Here is a 23,872-nt window from a genome sequence, read left to right on the forward strand (position 1 = left end):
ACACCTACCACCAAACCCGATTCACCCTCTCTTATGTACTAATTACAATCAAAACCCATGGTTTTAGAAAGGAAAGGTTAAGGGTACATCATAACTCCACATTTCGCCTCTGCAAGCATCTCCTGGCTGGGCTCCTTGAAACCAATCTTGCTATCCTCAAATGTATTGTTTATACTGCAGGCAGCCAGAGCTTATGAAAGTGTACATTGGTCGTGTTATTCTTCTGCTTAGAGTCTCCAATACTGCTCAGTGCTCTTAAGACAGAGCACACATAACTTAATAAACTTCCAAAGTTCTGCCTGATCTGCAGCCTACCTGCCGCTCCAGCCTCTAACACCCCGCTACCTTTCACACACAGCTTCAGCCTTTGGAACTGATTTCATTTCCCGCAATGCACAATGGTTCCACTCACAGTTTCATGATATGTTGTTTCCTCTGCCTAAAACATCATTGTTTATAAACCCTCGCCACACACACACACACACACACACACACACACACACACACACACACTCCTCTCTTTATTCTAGCTAAGTCCTCCTCATTCTCCAGTTGTCGGCTTAACTGTCATACGCTCAGATGCCTTCCCCAGTCCCTTGTTATCAGGCGCCCCATGGTTCTCCCATATACTCTGTGAGATCTTTCACGTAGCTTGGCACAAAGCAGGCTAGGAACAGATGCTTATCAAACAAGTGATAAATGGATGCTGTGGTGGGGGGAGCCTATCATCAGCACTTCAATCTCCTCAATATTTGTCTAATCCAGACAAGCTCGGGACTAAAGGTGCCACAGACTGGTACGGATAATCCACCACAAGAGTCCACTCCTCTACCCCCTGTGCAACCACATCCTGGGAAAACCAACCCTTTACACCACAGACTGGAGCAAACCTGCCTCTTCTCTTTCTTGGCAGGTGTGCCCACACTGGAAAAGATGAAATGGCCCTGGCTGGCATTCACATTAGATCATCAGTTTCAAGGCAAAGAGAGAGAGATGTGTCTATCAGTTAAGGAAGTGCTCAGCTACAGGTCAAACAAATCCCAACTCAACCCGGCCAAAACAGTTAGGATATCTATAACCTCACATGGTGAAAGTCCAGCGATAGAGCAAGCTCCAAGCATGTAGCACGGCAGTCAGTTGCTCAATATTACCTTCAAGGACTCAGGTACTCTCCCTCTTTCCACTCTGCTGTCCTCACCATCAGTGACATCCTAAGGCTGGTTTCCTTCCTGATCATAAGGTAGTTGACAGTAATATCCAATAGCAAGATGGCTGTTTCTGTGGTCAAATCCAGCAGAAAAAGAGGAATCTCTTCCCTCATGATCAAATGTAAGTCTTTCCCTTCTATCTGATTCGGCCAACCTGGGACCTGTGCCCACCCCAAGACCAACAACAATCTGCGGAAAAATGCCAAGAACTCATTGGCATATACAAACCATCTGGGGTAAGATGGATGGACTAATGAGGAAACCAACAGAGACTCTGGAGAACAAAATCTCCAATGCCAAGGACAGAAAAGAAGGAGTATACTCCTTCCCATCTAATGCAATTACTATAAATTTCTATTTGCAGTGGCTCCTGAAGATGTCACATGGAAATACTCCCTATTCCTTTTGATTGTTTGGTTGTATTTCTTCTTGCTGACGTTAGCTTCTCTTGAAGTTAATCATCATCTTCTGCAGACATGCTTATGTTGAGTCAGCATTTAATATTTAGAGGATTACTGCTTACAGCAGCTATAGAAACTGCCCCACTCAACCCTGCACAGAGGCAATACAAATGATATCAAGAACGTAAGCCAGATGACTTCATCACTCTTTTTGATGTAGGCAGATCTTTGGTAATATCACAAAGCAGAAGTTTCCATCACTCCACATTGGAAGAAACATCACACCTTAGTGGTGCAACATAGGCTGGAGAGAGGAAAAGAAAGGTGTCACAGTTACCAACCCTCTAGTACTGTCCTGCTCCCCAAAGGGTCACATTTGGGTGTTCTGGAACAGGAGTTTAAAAGCCAACTCATTTTTAGAAAAAAATAGGTATGCCAATGTCCATTCTATTCCAGTCAGATAACTTGTCAAGTTATCCTGGGTCCATCTTTGCAGGGTTTATCTAAATACACTGAGGCACCTAATAATTCCCTGGTTGGAACTCTAATCCGGCACACAGGATCTTTAACTTTTAAACTCTCTGCATGGGCTATTGGCCTCCAGGACACAAGCACATGGAACCAGCGCTGAAACGGCTGAGCTTTATTTACCTTTATTCTGAGGGACCAGCACACGAAGAAGAAAGACTAGAGATATGCTTTAAAAATAAACATCACTTGATTTCTCAGAAGGTCTTTGCGTTTTATTGTCATGTATACCATAAGAACATACCATAAGAACTGGACAGGGATGTAGTGACTGTATATTTCAAATGACTTGTCAAAATTCTCACAGCTGTCACATAGATATATTCTCAAAGTTATTGACCAGTATACCCCTGAAAGTCTTTGGGTGAAGTGGTGGCTGACCCCACTGGTGGAGAGTTCTGGACACACTTCAAAGACAACCAAGTTGATCTCTGGTGGTCTCCCTCACTTGTGCGTTCTTCTCTAGCCCAATATGCTTATAGCTGTCTAGTGGTACAATTTCCCCCTCTATAAAAATATGCCCAGTGTCCCATGTTCCAAAGCCACCTTTAAGCAATGCTCCATCCTTCCTTGTGACTAACTTCACCTCCTAAGAGGAAAGCAATCTAATTGATTGACTGAAATAATAACTGATCAACTAGATTAAAACATACTTGCAAGCAGAGACCTAACTTTGTAAGTTTGCATCTCTTAACCACACCTACGACTGCTTTCCTTGAAGCAGACATACAAAGGATATAAATCTAATCTTGTTTAATTTTCCCAAGGTGATGTACTTAAAGAAGAAATTTAACTCTAGTTTCTAACTGGTATAAATTGTTTAGGAAAATATTTATGAACAGGAATAAGATATGTTCTCCTTTCTCCTCACTTACTTTGAGCTAGGACCTTACCATATGACTCTCTTACCTTTCCTTCCCCAAACCACCATAAGTACACACCATTAATTCATTACACAAGTATCATCAACATTATAATGCCCAAGGGCTATGCTGGGCACTGGGCAAAAAGCACTAATCAAACCAGACATGGACCCTACTTTCACATACTCTTCTTGGCAATTAGTTTTCTTCTTCCCTATGTTTTCCTGGGCTTTTTACCTGCCAGTGATGATGATGATGATGACGATATTAATACTAATGCTAATAATAATAATAAAATTTTGAGTAGGACTTTCTATATGTCAGATGCTAAGTGCCAGGTTATATATATGTGTGTGTGTGTGTGTGTGTGTGTGTGTGTGTGTGTATATACACATATATACACAGTCTTTTAGTCCTCACAACAACATGGAAAAAGATAAGAAATTGAGGTCCCCAAGATCAGAGCACTCAGATGCTAAAGTAGGCAGTCTAGCACTGTTCTTAACCACTGTTACTTATAATGAGCTTAAAATGACTTCTATTTTTATTTCTACAACTGATTATCCCACAGGAAATTTCTTGGTAGAGAGAATTCAAAACTTTTGGGAAACAGAATTGATAGAAACGTGTGTTGAGTTTTAAAGTATGAGTAGGACTTATGTATCACACCTAGTGTTTCCCCAACTCTGGCACCATTCAAATCATCCTTCTATACTTTTTCTACATTCCCTACCTTTACATAGATCGATTTAAAAAAAACTGAAACTAAAATTTATTGAGTACCAACTCTGTCCCAGGCTCTATGACAACACATTATTTGAGAAAATAAAATCAGAGAACGTCAATTTGCTGAAAATAATCTCTTTTTTGAAGGGGCCTCTAGCAGATCATTCGCCCCGTCACTCAGCAAATATTTATTGAGCACTTACTTCATGCTGGGTTCTATGTAAGATGTTGGGTAGAGAACACCCTTGTGGACTTACAACCCATTAGGAGAGTTCAGACAAGAAAATAATGTAGAGTGTGAAATGACAGGCAATAGCCAGCGCATGGAATGGGGCATCTAACCCAGACTTTGGGGGTTGAGGGTCAGATTTCAAGGTTTTCAGATGCATTGGTGCCTTTGTGTTTTGGTTGAAGAGTTATAATGTCGCATACACTGAGCTTCTATATCAGTTTATCTTTAGACTGTACTCTGAAGCACTCATAGCACCGCCTAGCAGCACCTGAAAATTGAGGGTCAGGGCTTTATAGTGTCATTCACTGCTTTACTTTATTCATTTCTGAAGTTCAAAACATTTCCACAGAGAACATTAATTGTTCTCCAAAGTGGGAATTTTGACATGGAATGAAGGTGCCTTTGGTTCATTCACATGTCACATGGTGTCTGGGACTTTTTTTTCTTTGTTTGTTCACTTGTTTCCCTAAGAACAAACAGGAATCAACATTTTAATCCTTATGGAGCGAATTACTTTAATGGTTAAAATAGCAGAGAATATTAGAAATCCAAGGCTAGCTCTCTGCAGGGCTCCTCCACTCTGACCCAAGCATTCCATTTCCTTCAGCCTTTCACTTTGAAATGCCTTTGCTTCTTGTATGTGTCTTAACCTCCCCCAACACCAAGAGTATGGGGTAAATGATATCAGACTGTAGAAATTTCGTTTTTAGAAAAAGTGTGCACTACAGACTCTGGCTCCTTTACCTCCTACTCCAGGAACCACTAAAAAGGAAGAGAATCGTCAGGTTCCTAAATCCAATGAACTGCTTTCTAGCTGTGACAAGGGAAAACAGGGAGAGGACATTTTTGTTATTGTATCTCAATTCACCAACCTACAGCCCAACCAACTGCAGTCGTGGTCCTGCAGGCCATCCACACACATTCCCACCCACGTATTTTTCATTTCTTCAACAAACTAATATCCAAAAGGAGCAGTCTGATATCCATTGCTATCAATGCTTTGGACCGTGCCTTCCTTCCATCATCTTCGTAGGCATACTCTCAGGTTGCAACGAACTTTGGGGCTAAGGAGGTAATAATTATGGTCTCATCACATTGGATGCAGATGAGGCCACTTATCAGCATCAGCGCCGCATACGATCAATTTTCTAAAACCAGTGCAAACAAGCACCTTATTGCTTACACTTCTTTAGGCTTACACTGGGGAAGGTCAATCCAAAATGCAGGGACCCCATTAGCAGCAGGAAATAAATAGGAAGCATTAAGAAAAAGAACGAAAAAAAATAAAGAAAGAAGTATTTTGCCTGAAAAGCACTAAAATCACACAAACTGTTAGAACAGGTAAAAAAAGATACATTTTTAAAATATTTTTATTGCATATATACAGTATGTACAATATTTATACTATATATTTTATATTGTATAGATGTAACAAAATTTACCATTTTAACCATTTTTATGTGTAGAGTTCTGTGGCATTAAGTACATCCACAATGTTGTGCAATCATTACCTCCATATATTTCCAGAAATTTTTCATCATCCAAAAAGCAGCTCTATAAAAAAGGATACATTTTTAAGTCAAGTCACTGGACTCGTTACCACTTGGAACTGAAGGGTTGTAATGAAACCATATATGGCTCAAGGAAAGGGAGGGGGCGGGGGGAAGGCGGAATCTTTATGTGGGGCTTGTTCTACAGTTGTATTCACACATTCAGATATAGCTAGCTCACAGGTAATTTCACACGGAATATTTTTGTTTTCTTAAGTGATTCCAATTCAATGTGGTTCTTAAGTAAAACTTAAACACATTAAGCATAAAGCATTCTCCTTGAACCAACTCTGAGCCAAAAAAAGCATGGTAAGGAAAGTGGAGGGCTATCTTCAAAGAAGGAAAACAAACTATTCCAAATGGAAAAACTATTCTCTATCAATGTGCATGTGTGTGTGAGTGTGTGTGTGTGTCAGAGAGAAACAGAGCAAGGTAGAAAGAGACAGATGGATCAATAGACAAAGATTCATTACAAATAATACCTAATATACACTATTTGAGAAATAATGTATATAATAGATATTATATTTAAATATTTATATAGCCCCCAAAAGATACAGAAATGAAAAGTAGGAGATAAAGAAAAGGTCAAGGTACCATGGATTGATGTCTTCATTGGTCTGTCTTATCTGGGAACTCATATTTCCAGAGACAGTAACAATCCTAGGGGTGTGCTGGTTACCCAATCTCTCCATCAGTAGAAGTTAAACACACAACCTTTGTAAACACTGTGTTCTCCTATGCAAATTCAGCTTCAAGACAAGTTCCCTGACCCTGCTTCCAACCACAGGGGTGCTCCCAACCCCTCCCAGCTAGCAATGCTGGAGTAATCACTTAATGGAGTAACCAGAATGTGAAATTCATTCCAGCACTCACTGGGTGATGGTAGTTTTTGTTTGGTTGGTTTTTGTGATGTTTCAGACTTACCCTGTAACTAGCTAAAAACTGACCTGTGCTATTTTCAAGGACAGCTCACCTCCTTTTGGACTGAAGGCCACTCACCAAGCTTGGCAGCACTGGAGGGACAACAGTTCGTTTTGTGAAGCTGCAGAAGTCCTTCCTAGCTCTCTGACTCCACACACCCTACCGAACAGCTCTCCGCCTTCCCATCCTCCGTCCTCCCCACGTACACCTCTCCCACCTCCCAGCCTCCCTGCTTCCAAGCAGTCACCCCACCCTGGGACTTTTCACAGCCCCTCACCTCCCAGCAGCATTGGGAGCGGTGTGTAGGGCTATCCGTGGAGGCAAGGGCTCCTCTGTGAGGGCGCAGTGTTTCTCCTGCCTGCGGCACGATCCAGATAAGGACAGAGGCTCCAGCCATCCCCGCATCACAAAGAGCTCCTCTGATCCCCCTGGCATCTGGGCTTCCCCTCATTAGCACATAAAAGCTGCTCTGTGCCTTCCCTCTGAGCCGCTCTGTCTGTCCCACTGCCGGGCTCTATGGAGCCTTTTAGGCCCAAGCTCATTTTGAAACCTCCCCAGTTCAAGAGGCACTAACCCTTTCCCGAAACCTGTCAAACTCTCCTTTACAAACCGCAGGTACTGCCGAAGCAACCATCACTCTGAGAGGCGCAATAAGACTGCAGGGCAGATGCCTTCTGCCAAATTAGTCTTCCCAAGAAGAGGCGTTCTTAAAACTAAGCCAAAAATGTTTAAATATATCTAGCTTTCAAAAAACGCAATACATTGAAGTAAAACAGACTTGTGCCTTGTTCGTAGGTGGGTGGGTTCCACTTCAGACTCTGACCCGCAAGGCTCAGGAGGAAAACCACCGAGCAGAGCAGCGCCTGCATCCAAGTCCTCGGCGCGCTGAGGGCGCTCTTTAGCGCTTATCCCGGGCCTGGGACGGCACAAAGCCACGAGAAACCGGGCTCCCATTTCAATTTTGTGACCAGGATAACAAATGCAGAGTGCTTGGCAGCTTCCCAAGCCCTCTCCCAGATGTTATGTCATTTAAAAATCCCCAACATGCAATGGGAAATGAAGGGCTAGGATTATTTTAACCAGTTTACAAATGAGAATATTGAGGTCCCCGAAAAACGGAAGTCAGTTCCCTGTGACAGAACATCTCACACTTCACATTCTGAAAGGGACATCATCATCCCAGGGGCTCAGATACAAAATCTCCAAGGGATGTTTAATTCCCTCTTCTCTCTCACACACCCCACTCCCAAGTATAATCAGGACCAAAATCCTCCTGAGCTCTCCTAACTAGCCCTGCACGAATATCCTGACTTCTTCACAGCTGAATCTACTGATGGTTCCTGCATGCCTTGTCACCAGGGCCCAGATCTGTTTCTGAGCTAACCCTTTCCAACACAGACTCTAAACAGCAGTAGCTTCTTTCTGCCCATCACACGCCTCACCTCCTCCTCATCACAAATGTCAAAAAAGCGCATAGGGCTTCCCTGGTGGCGCAGTGGTTGGGAGTCCACCTGCCGATGCAGGGGACACGGGTTCATGCCCCGGTCCGGGAGGATCCCACATGACGCGGAGCGGCTGGGCCCGTGAGCCATGGCCACTGAGCCCGCGCGTCCGGAGCCTGTGCTCTACAACCGGAGAGGCCACAGCAGCGAGAGGCCCGCGTACCAAAAAAATAAAAAAAAAAGCGCATAGCTCTGCCCTTAAATCCTACGATACTTCTCTTGTATGTCTCCTTTCTGACTCTTCAAAATGACTATTTCCACTTCTCTCTGTACAAATGTCCTATACCCCTCCCCCACTACCTAGCACCTTCATTCTTAATTGATAGGATGTCCTTATAGTTCACAGAAAAAGAAAAGCCACCAGACAGGAATCACCTTTTATTCTCACCACCCAATCTACCAAATTACCTTCATTTACACCCACGCTTTCTCTCCGCCACTCCTGGACCATGGAGAGTGTCCTGGCTCCTCTCCAAGGTCAACCCCTCCCCCTGCACCTGGGATCCTACCATCTCAGCCTTTGCAAGGCCTTCCTCCTTCCTTTATCCCATTCCTTCCTGCATATGCAATTTTCCCCTCTCTACTGTATCTTTCCCATCAGCATACAGACCTTTTGTATTATGTCCTCTCTTAACAGACTCTTCCTTTACTCTGCTCCTGGTTAGAGGAAAACTTTTCAAAAGTTATGTTTTGAAACCCCCAGCTCACAGTCGCTCTCCAAACCGTTCCATCCAGGCTTCCACCGGCACCCACCACCTGAGCCTGTGCCTATCTGTGGCCGAGACACTGATCATTTCTCCACCCTTCCCTTAGTTGATTACTCTCAGCACCCGCACTGTTTATTTCCTCCCTCTCAAAACACTTACTTCTCTAGGCTTCGGAACACCGTACTCTCCAGGTTTCCCTCCCGCTTCAGACCTCTCCTTCTCCAACTCCTTTGCTGGGTCCTCCTCCTCTGTTTGACTCGGAAGTTGATGTGCTCCCCAGAGTGACCCTGGGACCCCTTTTCTCCTCTATCGACAGATTGTCCCCAGATGATCTTATCCAGGACCACACCAATGACACCCAAATCCAAACCCCCAGCCCCTGATTTTTCCCTAAATCCCATACTCCAGCTATCATGTGACATTTCCACTGAACATCTCTAACTTAACTTGCCAGAAGTAAACTCTTGACTTTTTATCCACAAACATGTTCCTCTCCCTGTCTTTCCCATCTTGGACAAGGGCACCATCACTCACCCAGTTTCTCATGCACCCCAAACTGGAGTTTTTCTTTATTCACTTCCCTCAGCAGCTTCACCAAACCACTCATCCAATCCCATGGACTCCATCTCCCAAGATGAATCACTCCAAACCGCAATCATTTCTCTCCACCGCATTGCTACCCTCCAGTCCAAGCCTGCAACGTCTCCTTCCTCCTGGAGCCACTTCCCTCTCCCGCAGTCCATTCTCCAACAGCAGCCAGGGTGGGCTTTTCAAAACATTACCCACATTACTCCTCTGCTTAAAACCTTTCAGTTGCTGCCCCATCCCACTGAGGATAAAACACAAGTTCTTCTCCCGGCCTATGGGGCCCGAAAAGACCTCACGCCTGCCTCCCCCCACCCCACCCCAGCCCGTGATCTCCCCCCTCCCATGCTCCCCTCCTTCTTGCACTCCCTCACGTTCAGTCACTCTGCTGCTTGTTTCATCTCAGCATCCCCACCTGGAATGTACTGCCTCCTGACCCTCAAGTAACCGGTTCCTTTTAGTCGTTCCAATCTTAGCTTCAATGTTACCGGACGGGGAGAGGCCTCTTCCGACCACTCAAGTTAAAGTACCACCCGTTACCTCTCTGTCACATCGCCCCACTTTAATTCTCTGGAGAGTATTTAGCACAATGAGGTATCTGTCTTATGTATGCATTTATTGCCCGCCCCCAACTAGAACATAGTCTCCAGGAGAGTGGAGGCCCTTTATGCCCTGTTCCCTGCAGTTTCCCCAATATCTAGATGGTGCCTCTTACCTGGCTCAGTAATTATGGTGCTGAATGGCTGAAGAGTCCCTACTCTATGCTCCGCAGAGCTTGAAGTAGAGCCATGCCAGTGGTCCTGCTGCTCATGCTGAGCCCCCCCTGTAACCCTGACCCTCCTTTCTGCACTCAGACCTAGAATCTACTCTCTTTAAGATCCTTGAAAAATAGCACTCTCCACTTATACCCCATTCCACAGAACTGCGATGCTGCACTGTACCCCTTCTCATCGCTAAAGAGCTTCCCCGCCTAACATTCCAGGGGATCCCTTTAAGGTGGGAGCCCCAACCTAGCCTGTTGGGTTGAGTCCTTGATACTTAATGTAGCTACTGTCAGGTCTAACCTGCTGCCTCCACATTGCCAGCTGGGATGTACAGATTTCCAGGGCCATGACTAGCACCAGCCAAATGCTGCCACCGTGAGGACCCCCTACCTACCCCATGATTAGATGCACTTCCAGAATCCAGACTCGCTGTTGCTCCCTCTTGGATACTGGACTGGGACCAGCGCTTCTCAAACTATCTGTTATAAGATATTGGTTCTTTTTTTTCAACTCACTGAAGACAATTCTTTTGTAAAATACAATTCAAAAAATCAACTACTAGAAAAATAAAATGGCAAAAAAACAAAAATTAAAATACATGACCCAATATTTTAATATTAGAAAAAAAACATAAAAGTACTCTGTCAAGTTGCTATAGCTATTTCTAATGCTTACTCTTGATCTCTGTTCTTCTCACAGGCTGGTTACACAATCTGAATCAGCACAGGTCCACAGACAACTGAGTAGCTGGCTAAGGTCCTCCAGCTGCCTGTCTAGTTCAGGTAACACCCTAGGTCTCTTCTGCCCTAGCGAGCAGATCCCTTCCTTGTAGCAAGTTTATAACCTTTCAGCAAACAAGTATTAACCACCCACTATGTTGCAGACACCATTGAGTACCTTCTCAAAAATAATCTAATCTTCCTCTCTCTGACCCTGGTCCACACTCTGCTCAAATTACAGCACTTCCCTCTCCAACCTGGCCGCCTCCATCCCATTTAGACTCCTGCCTCAACTCCCCTATACGGCTACAGTAGCCACCTAACTGACCCCTAAACCCTAGTCCATCCTCTGTCCATCTCTCCTACAGACTTTGTCCAAAATATAATGTTCGGGCAGATCTCTGATCAAGTCCTTTCTCTACTCAATAACCTGCAAAAATAATAACCCACAGTCTAACTCATATTAGAGTGTCTAAGGCTTTCCATTATCTGACTCCATCCTGCAATTCTAGCCTTACTTCACTCTACTGCCTTTTTACCTACATATAATATTGTCAAACTGGTCATTTAATCCTCCTCCAGTCTCTTACTCTATATTTGGTTCATCCTTTCTGTCATCTCCCTTCTTGCACGTGTTCCTATCCTACCCATCTGCTACAGATCACATGTTTATGTCCCCGCCAAAATTCATGTGTTAAAGCCTAACTCCCCAGTGTAATAGTATTTGGAGGTGGAACCTTTGGAGGTGTTAGATTTAGATGAGGTCATGAGGGTGACGTCCTCATTATGAAATTAGTATCCTTACAAGATGGGAAAGGAGATCTCTCTCTCCCTTTCACTCTCTTTCACTCTCACTCTCTCCCTCCACCATGTGTGGGTACAAGACAGCTGTCTGCAAGTCAAGAAGGCCCTCACCAGACATGCAATCTGCCAACGCTCTGATCTCAGACTTTCCAGCCTGCAGAACTGTAAAAAATAAATGTCTGTTGTTTAAGCTGCCCAGTCTATGATATTTTGTTATAGCAGCCCAACCTAAGACCCCATCTTCCAATGCCAAGGACAAATGCCATCCCTAAACCCTCCTGCCCTGTCTCCAGCCTAGTCTCTCCTTCCTCTGTAGTCTTATAAAAGCACTTAGCTGTGTTACCATAAAAATTGGTTTCCATGGGACTTCCCTGGTGGTCCAGTGGTTAAGACTCCACACTCCCAATGCAGGGAGCTGGGGTTCGATCCCTGGTCAAGGAATTAGATCCCGCATGTCACAAGTAAAAAGATTCCACATGCTGCAACAAAGACCCGGTAAAGCCAAATAAAGAAACACTAAAAAAAAAAAAAAATTGGTTTCCACATCTATAAAAAGATTATTATGAGAATAACATATGATGTAAAATTTTATAATATAAAATGTATGCTTTATAATATAAAATTTAAGAATTTGAGCTACTGTCTAAATGCTCATTTTAATTCAAACACTCATAGGTTGTATCAAATTACATAGTAAAGCAATCAAGTCCTTCCAAATCACCCTCAATCTCTCTTACCTGCAGTGCACAAACATGTCCCCAAGCTCCCTCAAAGTTGTGTATGCACTGTCAGAATGTTGATATTTTCAGGAAACTCTATTCTCTTGGGTTATATGGCAATGACCTTGATAGGCTCGCCCTGAAATGGCACTTTTTCTTCTAACACTCTGAAAGTACATGAACATTAATGGCTATTCCTCCTTTGTTTAAAGTCCTAAGTGAAACAAATTGTATTGTATTCCTCAAGAAAGATCTGCCTCTTACCTATGTGTAAACTCCAAGTAATTTTATTATGGGTTCAGTCTTCCTCTTGAGTAGTTTTCTTACAGGTGAAACAGCTAAATTATGGGGCTTTTTTCTGCATCTCTGTTAGATCAGCTTGAAAATCTAATCATTTTGATGTATGTTATCTTTATTTCTACTTTACTTAAATTGTCCCCTTGATAGATTATATTGAAAGGGTAGTAACAGTTAGAAACTCCGCCAATGGCACTCAAGGGTCCACGTCAGCCCCATGACTGTCTGGTTGACCACTCTGATCCAGCAGTGTCCAACATATAGTAAACACTTAATAAATACTCATTGAATAAATGACTGACTGATTGAATGAATGAGTGGACGAGGAAAAGAGAAACCAGTGAAGTATTTGTCTTACACAATGGATCAGTACCTTGTACTATCTCCAAGCCAGGAATGATTAGGAATTGTAGCCCTGTCACTATAAATCTGGATATAATTAGCATGTTTTCGTTTTTAGCCTCCTTTATTTTTTTTTACATCTTTATTGGAGTATAATTGCTTTACAATGGTGTGTTAGTTTCTGCTTTATAAGAAAGTGAATCAGCTATATGTATACATATATCCTCATACTCCCTCCCTCTTGCATCTCCCTCCCACCCTCCCTATGCCACCCCTCTAGGTGGTCACAAAGCACCGAGCTGATCTCCCTGTGCCATGCAGCTACTTCCCACTAGTTATCTATTTTACATTTGGTAGTGTATATATGCCAATGCTCTCTCTCACTTCGTCCCAGCTTACCCTCCCCCCCACCCCCATGTCCTCAAGTCCATTCTCTGCGCCTGCGTCTTTATTCTTGTCCTGCCCCTAGGTTCATCAGAACCATTTTTTTTTTAGAGTCCATGTATATGTGTTAGCATATGGTGTTTGTTTTTCTCTTTCTGACTTACTTCACTCTGTGTGACAGTCTCTAGGTCCATCCACCCCACTACAAATAACTCGATTTCGTTTCTTTTTATGTTTAGCCTCCTTTAAATGTGTATTCAGTTGTACTAGCTTTCCCTAATTAATTTGTTAAAAGGGCAGGAATTGATGGTTCATAATATCAGAACTTGTAAAATGGTATGTAAGGTATTTTTTAACATCACAGTCACATAGGTAAATTTTCTTGAGAGTTGAAAATTTAAATCTAGCAGAAAACAATATTTTAAAAAGTTTAATAATAATATACTTAAACAAAACACAGGACAACTTATTTATATGATTCTAGCATCTAGATATTTAGAAGCATACAATTAAGCATTATGCATAAAAATTCAGATTACAGATTATAATCATTCACTCTCAATAGCAGTACATATGCCAAGCTACCCAGTTAGATTTTGAGGTCCTTCAAGCAAGAATAATGTTTTGCTATGTATGTGTCCTCCAGAAGAGGACTCAGCACACAGAAAGTGATTAGGAACAAATGAATATAGAAACAATCAACAGAGTGAAAAAACAACCACTGGAATGGAAGAAAATGCTTGCAAATCATATATCTGATAAGGGGTTAATATCCAGAATTTATAAAGAAGTCCTACCACTCAACAACAACAACAAAACCAAACAATCCAATTGTAAAATGAGCAAAGGATTTGAATAGACATTTCTTCAAAGAAGATATACAAACGGCCAACGAGTATATGAAAAGATGCTCAAAATCAGTGATTATTAGGGAAATGCAAATCAAAACCACAATGAGATATCACTTCACACCCATTAGGATAGCTGCTATCAAAAACAAACAAACACAGTGTTAGCAGGATGTAGAGATACTGGAACCCTTGTGCACTGTTGGTGAAAACGCAAAATGGTACCACTGCTATGAAAAATGGTATGGAGGTTCCTCAAAAAATTAAAAATAGAACATATGATTCAGCAATCCCAATTCTGGTTATATAGCCTAAAAAAACTGAAAACAGGATCTTGAGGAGACATTTGCACATTCATTTTCATTGCAGCTTTATTCACAAGACCCAAGAGATGGAAGTAACCTAAATGTCCAGCAATAAGTGAATGGATAAAGAAAATGTGGTATTACTTACACTTACACACACACACACACACACACACACACACACACACACATAATGGAATATTATTTAGCCTTAGGAAATTCTGCCACTTGTGACAATGTGAATGAACCTTGAGGACATTATGCTAAATAAAATAAACCAATTACAAAAAGACAAACACTGCATGATTCCATTTATATGAGGTATCTACAATAATCAAACTCTTAGAAACAGAAGGTAGAATGGTGGTTGCCAGGGTCAGTGGGGAAGGGAAAAGAGGAGTTATTGTTCAATGGACACAGAGTTTCAGTTTTGCAAGATTAAAAAAATTCTAGAGGTCTGCTGCATAACAACGTGCATACAGCTAGCACTACTATACTGTACACTTAAAATGCTTAAGATGGTAAAGTTTATGTTATGTGGCTTCAGACCTTACATATATACACTAACATGTATAAAATGGATAACTAATAAGAACCTGCTGTATAAAAAAATAAATAAAATAAAATTCAAAAGTTTAAAGTAAAAAAAAAGAATAAATGAATGTATACATGTAGATGTTCATGTCACAGTCAAGAAATATGCCAAATAGTATGGGGTATTTTTCCATGTATCTATTGGCATTTGACTTCCTCTAAGTATACTTTTCTAGAAACATAATCAAGAATTAATGTGTTTGAACAAGGTTCAGTGAATGCTCGTTGGCCTGAACTCAAATGAATGAGAAAGCTAAACTAAAACCTGGTGGTGGTACTTTCACATGCTGTATTCTATTTTTATGAGAAACGGCAATTAAATAATAAATCAGCTCTTGCATTAAGTAACTTTAGAACTATATGGGCAGCCAACTCAATTTGCCATATTGTCTACATCTATAGCAGTGCACAGTAAAAACAGACATCTTTTATTATGGTCCGGAGGCACTGAAGGACCTTGCGAGAGTAAAAGGTCAAAGAAAAATTACATGAAGATAGGTCCATTTTCTTATACGTTAGTTCCTTGGAAATGCACCACTTTATCCAAGGTAAACCAAATATTCCTTTAATATGAACATTCAGTTTTCCAAGCTCCATGCAAAAAAATATACTGGATGATCTTCCAGTTTTATAATTTTGTCCTTTAGTTAAAAATAAATGTGTCCTTCAGACATCTTTTGTTTACTACTAATCTTAGAAATGTCTGTTTTTAATCACACCATGCTGTTCCATTTGGAATATTCTGTATCAATTATCCTCATTACTGGTTGGTCTTCCCCTTTCATTCTGACATCTGTTAGAAGGAGTAGCTTGAGGAAGAGCCTCACTATCAATTTTTTAACAAAAGTCGTCCCATTTGATAAAAAAGGATCACCTAAATGATAACAGATGTCTTCATCAACTGTACCTAATAGTACAAGCATAACTCTGTTCCTGGCAGCCCTTCTGTTGGTTCACCATGTTCTCTCTGCCTTACTTAATAACTCAGAAAAGCTATATATACATACTGTCCCATCACATATGGTAACTTCCCACATGGATATCGATTTTATGTAGGCTTGCTACCAACTCTCCTATGTATCTTCCTTAATGCTTTTTAGTTTTCAATTCAAAAAAGTTTCATAAATTTGAAAATTAATGAAATAAACCAAAATGTAAGTTAGAAATCAGCTAGTTTCAAATCAAATGGATGGATGACCCAGAGTCACACTCGTGGTTCCATTCCAATGATTAAACATCCCCACCACAAGACAGAAAAAGGCAGAAATGCCTTTATAACTTGAAACAACCCAATGCATCTCTTATTGGGAAGAAACTGGGTCAAAACTTGAAATTCATGGTTATTTTTATTAAGATCTGAAACTAATATTCAAGTGGGAAAAGATAAATAAAATCGCACACATGCAAAACATAAAACAAGCTATCACTCGTTTTTCACAAACATTTCATAATGAAATCATTTTAGAGCAGAAAATCTTCAGATACTACATAGATTAGTATCTACTCCTATATGTTTCTAAGAAATCTACTAGTATCAGCATTTTCTGTGAGAGGGTCATCAACTGTTGCCCTTGAAGTATTTTCTTTTTTGTCATATCTTGCTTGCCTGTGGCAGGGTAATAAATACTATCTCACACTCAAGAAATAAGGGAAGAGGAGTTTGCCATAATTTTTTCCTTCTTTGAATTAAGACATTATTCTAAATCTTTGGGAATTAAAGAAGTAACAATTATCCCAGCATCTAAATCATCTTGTACTTCTTGCATCACACTGCCAAAACAATTTTGAACAGGACAGGGGAGAAGAATGTGACACATCCCATTAACTGGTAAAAATAATTATCTAGCACCTCCTCTTTCACCAAAATCATGGATACTATTATATTCTACTCTAATTGTTCTACAGGGAGTAGTCAATCAGTGAGATGCCCTATTTGTCATACAAAAAATGCAACCATCCAACTCAATAAGCCTTTAAAGAAAGGGGAAAGGATATGGAGATATACTGAGGAAATAAAATGATGCAGGACAATGTAAGGCAGATTGCATTAAGGTAACACTGCATTTTCATTCTAAGCTTCTTGAAAGACAGTACGTTTAATTATTAATCAGTACTTCTCCCTTTACCTATCCCTCGGTAGGCAGGATACAGACAGCATATGTGCTGGCATTTCTTCCTCTGGGTTGGCAAGTAGCTACTGTTACAGGCTGTGACCAGTGGCAGGCAGTTCACCAGGCTTGCGGTGCTCACAGTCTGACACTCCTCGTCCCAGGGCACCATCCTCAGTCTCTCAGCACCGCCCCTCTGGCCCAGTGGGATGCTCAGAGTAACTAACAGTGGTGCAATGCCCCACTCAGTCACTGAAGAGACTCTACTGGCCAGCTCACAGCACTAGAACGCTGCCAACAGTATATCTGCACGCCAAAAGTTAGAGGGATATTTTTCATATTGGCTCCAAACTTCCAGATTTCCAACCTCGCTTTCTGCTAGCAACTAAGTTGCTGCATGCCAGAGGTAGATGAAAGGAAAATTGTCCAGAAGACAGTTAGTTGATAGGGCAACGTAGGTGAAGGAAATAGAAGTATTAAGGAAAGAGGAAGAGGAAAAGAAGACAAAGAAGCAAAAAGGGATCTTTAGCTTTTAGAAAATGAACAAAGATGCTTATGATATGGCACCCAATGGGCCAGCCTTAAAGCCATTACTGCCTAGTCCAAGATACCTGGAGGGTTCAGACCAGAGGGGAGCCACACCTAAGTGCTGGCACAGGAACTCGAAAATTCCACTCCCGCCCCCCACCTCTTGCTTTTACACAGAGCCCAACCATTCAACAGCCACAACTAGTGCTGTCTCCTGTTGACATAATCATGGAGCAAAAGCCAAGCCCATCAGCATGCTAACGAAATTACTCCACCAGGATTTTTACACTTACTCTGATTTTTTTCAGTCTCCTTACCAAAGGCGCTCCTGCTCCAAAGAAATATTTTCTTCTTATCCTTTAAGGCTAAGGAAAGATCATCTACTTAATACAAAATATTACACTGAAAATTCTGAAGATCTTTGAAAGACAACCAAATGTTTCAGTTGAAATCTAAAGGCTATAACCCTAGGGTTCCATTCACAGATGTATCTGCCAGGAAATGTCACGGACCCAACCTTTCAGTCTAAGTTCCTCCTCTATAAAACTCATGTCACAGATCACTGAAGGCTAGTAAAATACAACATTCTCCCCTTGATGTACCATGACTTCAATTAACTTGTGTACGATATTCCCACTGCCCTCCCTTAGACAACAGAATTCGGTTGAATAATGAATTCGTGTAAAGCTTTATACTTTCCCAAGTCTATTTCTCGAAACCATGATAAGAGAGGTAAGACAAGTACAAAACACATTTTACAAATGAAGAAACCAAGAGCCATGGAGATGAACAGCTCTGCCCCAAGCCACGTGGCAAGTCAGCGGCAGAGGAATGATGACAGACCAAGCCCCTCAGCTCCCACCTCGGTGCTCTTGTTATTCTGGACTCTAAGATCCATGAAACATCAAGAAATAACCTGCACAGAGTCAATAATAACTTACAATCAAGCAAAGATAAATGAACAATAGCACCAGTTTTTTCTCAGCTTGATGAGGGAAATTAATAATTAACATATTCTGCATAAAAATTTAAACAGCCAATGCCAAGTCATTTACAATTCAAAAACATCACAGGTATTCAGAAAGGATAGGAAGCCCACAGAATAGGTACTGAGCCAGCATCTTCTTGATTTATTCTGCTCATTATCTTTTTTAGATGTAATATGTAATATTTTGGAAGGTGTTATTCTAAGCTACAAATCAAAGGGAAGTAAAGGGCTTGAGTTTCTATTACCAACTCCTGTCTCACTTCAGAGTGAATTTCTTCTCGTTTGATAATAAATGGAAACACATGGAAGTACCCACAAGTAAGCTAATATACGTTAAGTCTTCACAGGTGAAGACTCCTGAATGGTTTGGGATTTCATATGACTAAATTAAACCATACTCCGAAAATAAGGAGCTTTTCAAGCTTCTATTTCTGTACGTATTTTGTGCTCCCACTAGAGCTTTCAGCCCCAAAGAGCTCGAGGTGAATCCCTGGGGGGAATCTCGGCTACCCCAAAAGAGTGCCACACAGAAACCTGTACGCACAGAGCAACCTTAAGAGTTACCCCCAACAGATGCATCGAAAGGCACACACGCACCCAAATAAAAACACACACAACCAGTTCTCTATTTGATTTTTAAGTGTCAGCTCTTCAACCATTTCAAGTTACTTTAGTAGAAAAAGTCCCTTTCGCATCACGGCCGACTCAGGGGCGCCAGGGGGGGCCCCATCTCACATCAACCCGGGTTCTCATCCTAAACGCCTCGTCCTTGATCCATCCACTGCGCAGATTCCAGCACTGGAGGCGCCGGCCACCAGCGTTCGCCTCCTCTGGCTTCGACACAGCCAGGAGCCTCCTCCTCATACCCTTCCCGCAACATTTCTGCACTTTGCCTGGGTCTGACCCAGGCCTGTAGCCTTCCCATCCCCGCTCCCAGCCAGAAAGAGTCGGAGCCGCAACTGGAGCGCAAGGCGGGAGAAGTGGGTCCCCGCGCCGCCCGCCGGGTCTGTCTCCATTACCCCATCTCCCGGCGAGGGGCTGGGATACCTCCGGGCGGAGCGCGAGGCCGGCGACTTCCACGCCATCCCCGCAGCTCTGCGCCTTCCCGCCTCCTCCCCGGCCACCCCCAGGTCCGCTCTGGCCCCCGAGCGCAAAGCTGGAGCCCGAGTGGGAGAGGGACGCGAGGCGACACGCGTGTGCGAGGGTGTGAGCGCGGACACACAGCAGCCAGGCTGGCAGAACCCCGCCTCTCCCCGAACTCCCGCCTCGGACCAGCCGGCGCCCGGGCGCTCCGGGGCTCCCCGCTCCGGGACAAAGCTGCCGCGGCCTCTCCGCCAGCGCGGGGCGCGTCGTCGCCCGCTCTCCTCAGTCTCCCCAGACGCGACTCCGTCCGTCCCAAAGGGCCTCCGGGCCGCCCGGGGGATGGAGGGGTCCCCGGGCCGGGCGCCCGCAGCCGCAGCCCCGTGCCCCCGCCGCCGCTCACCTGTTCAGCACTTTGCGGATCCTCTGGCGCACGCCGGCCCGGGAGGAGGCGGACAGGCTTCCGCCGCCGCCGCTGCCCTCGGCCGGCAGGTTCTCGATGGTGGTCACCACATGGTTCGGCGGGGCCGGCGGCGGCGGCTGCAGCTGCTGCTGCTGCGGCTCGGGGGGAATCATCGCGGCGGAGGCGGCGGCGCGGCGGCGATCAGAACGCTGCTGGGCGCATCGTGCGCCGGCTCCGGGCCCGGGAACGCGCGGAGGACTCTGCCGGGCGGCCGCGGCCCGGGGAGGCGGTGCTGCCTGCCAAGCGGCGAGGCGGGGAGGCACCCGCGGCTACGGCCGCCGCCGCCGCCGCCCAGCCCGCCACTCACACCTCTCCAGTCCCAGTGTGCGCACCCTCACTCCGCCGCCGCCGCCTCCTGCCCCAGCTCTTCCCGAGCCGCGTCCTCAAGTCCCGGCACGCCCCGCGAAGTGGCCGTGAAGGGTGTCGCGCGGGGGCGCCGAGCGGCCGGTCGGCTTAGGAGACCCCAGAGGAGAGAGGGGATGGGGCTCCGGGCCTTGGCTTCTCTCCCGGTGCCCAGGTCTTCTCGGGGCGAGCGGCGGCAGTGGCGCTGGCGCCGCCTCAGCCGTTCCCCCGCTCGCTCGGAAAGCTGCCGTCTGTGTCTCACGGAGTGAGAGACCGAGAGTGAACCCAAAGAGCCTGGCGGGGGCGCAGCGCCGGCGGCGAAGGGGGGCCGGGCGGGGGACGCGCGCTCTGTTCTCGCCAGAGGGCGCTCCCGAGGTGCCTCGATGCCGCGACCCTCCCATCCCCAGTCCACCAGAGGCCCACGGTCTGGGTTGCTGTGATTGTTTTCTTTGGGGGTTGTTGTTGTTTGTCTGTTTGTGGGTTCCCCCCCCCGCTCGTGAGGTTGAAAATAGATCCTCCCTCTTTAGTTAGAGGGAACTCCCCTCTCCTGCCGAGATGCTGCGGAAGCTAGCACCACTTTCCCGGGACAACGACAGGATGCTGAGAATGGGCGCCGGCCCTGGATTACAAAGCCAAACTCGAGTATCCTAAATATTACACCTACAGTCACTATAACGGGCCTGGAAGAAACTGGAGGAGAAACAACTTCTCACAAATAATTCATTCTGGGGACTGGAAAAAGCATATCAGACCAACTCAACGTCTCGGTTTCATAACACTGTGAAGGGAATGTAGGCAGATTTGAGTTCCAATCGTGCCTCTAAAACTTATTAGCAGAGACTCCCTAAACAATTTACTTGAATTCTCCTTTGTGCAGCGGGACTACTATCTCTCTCCCCGCGGTGCTGTAAGAGTTAAATGAGGGAAACCACCCAGCAGGGGGCCCTGACAGCTTCTTCAGTGGCGCTACTACCACAGATCTCCACTCTCAAAAGGGAAAACCCCTGTGTATCTGGCTCAGAAATCTTAGACCTGAACACGATATTGCCACCAAAGGAAACTGATTCTCTGTCCCAGGCATCTCTCAGACCTATTGATCTAGATCCCAGTTAATAGTTGACTCCTAAGAGAGAGAGATTTTTCACATTTTTCTTTATCTAGACTGCCTGGATAGAGATCCTATAGTGAAAAATGATACACATTTAACATTTTTTTCCATTTCAGTGCAGTATGTGGAATTATTTGCCCTGTATATGTTTAATAGGTAAGTATATCTACAGAAAAGCAAGCTGATACCACCACTGAATGCAAATGCACTGGAAACCAGCAAATAAAAAATACTAGTGAGGGCTTCCCTGGTGGCGCAGTGGTTGAGAGTCCGCCTGCCAATGCAGGGAACCCGGGTTCGTGCCGCGGTCCGGGAAGATCCCACATGCCGCGGAGCAGCTGGGCCCGTGAGCCATGGCCGCTGATCCTGCGCGTCCGGAGCCTGTGCTCCGCAACGGCAGAGGCCACAGCAGTGAGAGGCCCGCGTACCGCAAAAAAAAAAAAAAAAAAAAAAAATACTGGTGATAGGATGTGCCACAGAGAAGGGGGTTGAGGAGAAAGCTAACACTGAAAAAAGGGATGGGCTGTCTGATTAACAGAGGGGAAAAGGGAGACGGGAGGATAAAAAGAAGATGAGATTCATTTTTTTGGTGAAGAAGTAAGTTACCATTCCTTTAACAAGATTGGGAGCACTTTTTTTTTTTAATCATTGAACATGTGAGGAAACAGCTATCCAAAAACACTCTCCAATCTATGTTTCAATTTATTAAAACCCAGTTACCACCTGAAATATCCCTGAAGTCTTTTTCTACCAAAATTAATTCAAATTAGAACATTTTCCCCTTTATAATTCACACACTGTCCCATTCTTTCTCAGCAATCATTCTCATATTTTTCCACCTCAGATTTGTACAGGATGCTCTGAAGAATTGTTACGAATAGGATCAAGGTTTGTAACCTCATGGGCATTAAGATTCTAATAGTTCATAATGAGTTTGCCCTTGGAGGACCCACCAAATGTAGGAGATGAATGAAATGCACTTCAGCTGAACCTGACAACAAATCATGGTTGGAGTCTCTCTATTAAAACAACATTTATGGTAATTTCAGGTGTCTGCCTTGAACGTTTGCTTCAGTGCCCTCTTCCTTCACATTTGGCTTGCTTCCACTTGAATGTTTTTGGCACGTCACAAGTGCTGTGTCTGCACTTCAGTGTCAGCATTTGCACATGGTCATTCCTCTAGAGGGACCACTGAATGCAAATGATCTAAATCTCCGCTGAATCAGGAAGGGAGAAAACCAAGATGGGAGAGAACAGGATGAGAGATGTAGAATTTCAATCTCGCTGTTAAGAAAAGACCCAAAAACAGTCTCAAGCACGATGTTTTTATTATTCATTATGGTAAAGGGGATACAACAGCAGTTCCCTTCTTATCCTCCAATTCTGTGTTTCATGAGCATCTCCTAAAAAGGAGCTGAATTGCGTTTGAGAGACAGAGAAACAAGTATTAAAAGTGCAAAGGTCAAGTGGTGTGTCTGAATGGAATTAAACAGAAAAGATGAGGGGAAGGCCTATTTCCCTTTTTCCCCCCAGCTGCCTCTTTGGCCTCAAGGGATGAAGGCTGTCAGCTGGAGTTTTTAATAGTGGCATGTGGATGCCAGGGTCATACTTGACTGCTCAGTTTACCTCTCTGACCAGTTGTGGTTATGGGCACATCACTACTGCAAAATTTCCATTCCACTCTTCCCCTTACATCATCCAAACCTCACTTAAGACACACACTAGCACTGTTGAATTCCTTTAGGAAGCAGAAGTTGAATCTCAGCAACACTTTCTCTAATGTTGCTGATTTTGAAGACCCTTCCACTCGTGTAAGGAAGAGTAGACTTTGGTCTGTGATTCAGACCTCCGTCACCAGGCATTATGACCAATCTGTTTAGCATAGACCACACCTGTGTGTTTATCAGATTAAAGCTTCAAAGTTATGCTTCAGAAGTGATGGATGATTCTCTCCAAATTGCTCAACAGTTGTCTGGAATTGCTTGTACTACTGCAAATACCCAGTGCCCATATACTTTCCCCGTGCCATTCTCTCACTCTTTTTCTTTCTCTCCTAAGTCTGGTTGAATCTACACAACAGACACTACTAAACGCATGGCATCTAGAATGATAGAGCTTCAGAGTTTCATTCACTTAATTGAATTCATGCAGGAGAGAAGAAAACAAAGCTGGTGGGAAATTTGTGGAGAGGGGAAAGGGAAAAAGAGTAGAATGGGTAGGTCTTAACAACAAGTGAAAAAGAAAATTTCAAAA

General features: G+C 44.0%; 1 protein-coding gene across 1 annotated transcript in view; it reads right to left on the reverse strand.

Moving 5' to 3' along the window:
* The window catches only part of SLC35F1 (solute carrier family 35 member F1), a 425,543-nt gene extending 404,021 nt beyond the window's left edge, over positions 1 to 21,522 (reverse strand). Inside the window, exon 1 of the mRNA XM_060030038.1 lies at positions 20,110 to 21,522. Within this exon, the coding sequence (XP_059886021.1) occupies positions 20,110 to 20,282 (173 nt within the window). The 5' untranslated portion in view covers positions 20,283 to 21,522. The remainder of the gene's footprint in view (positions 1 to 20,109) is intronic.
* Between the last annotated feature and the right edge of the window lie 2,350 nt (positions 21,523 to 23,872).

Source organism: Delphinus delphis, chromosome 14, assembly GCF_949987515.2.
Source record: "Delphinus delphis chromosome 14, mDelDel1.2, whole genome shotgun sequence".
NCBI lineage: Eukaryota > Metazoa > Chordata > Mammalia > Artiodactyla > Delphinidae > Delphinus > Delphinus delphis.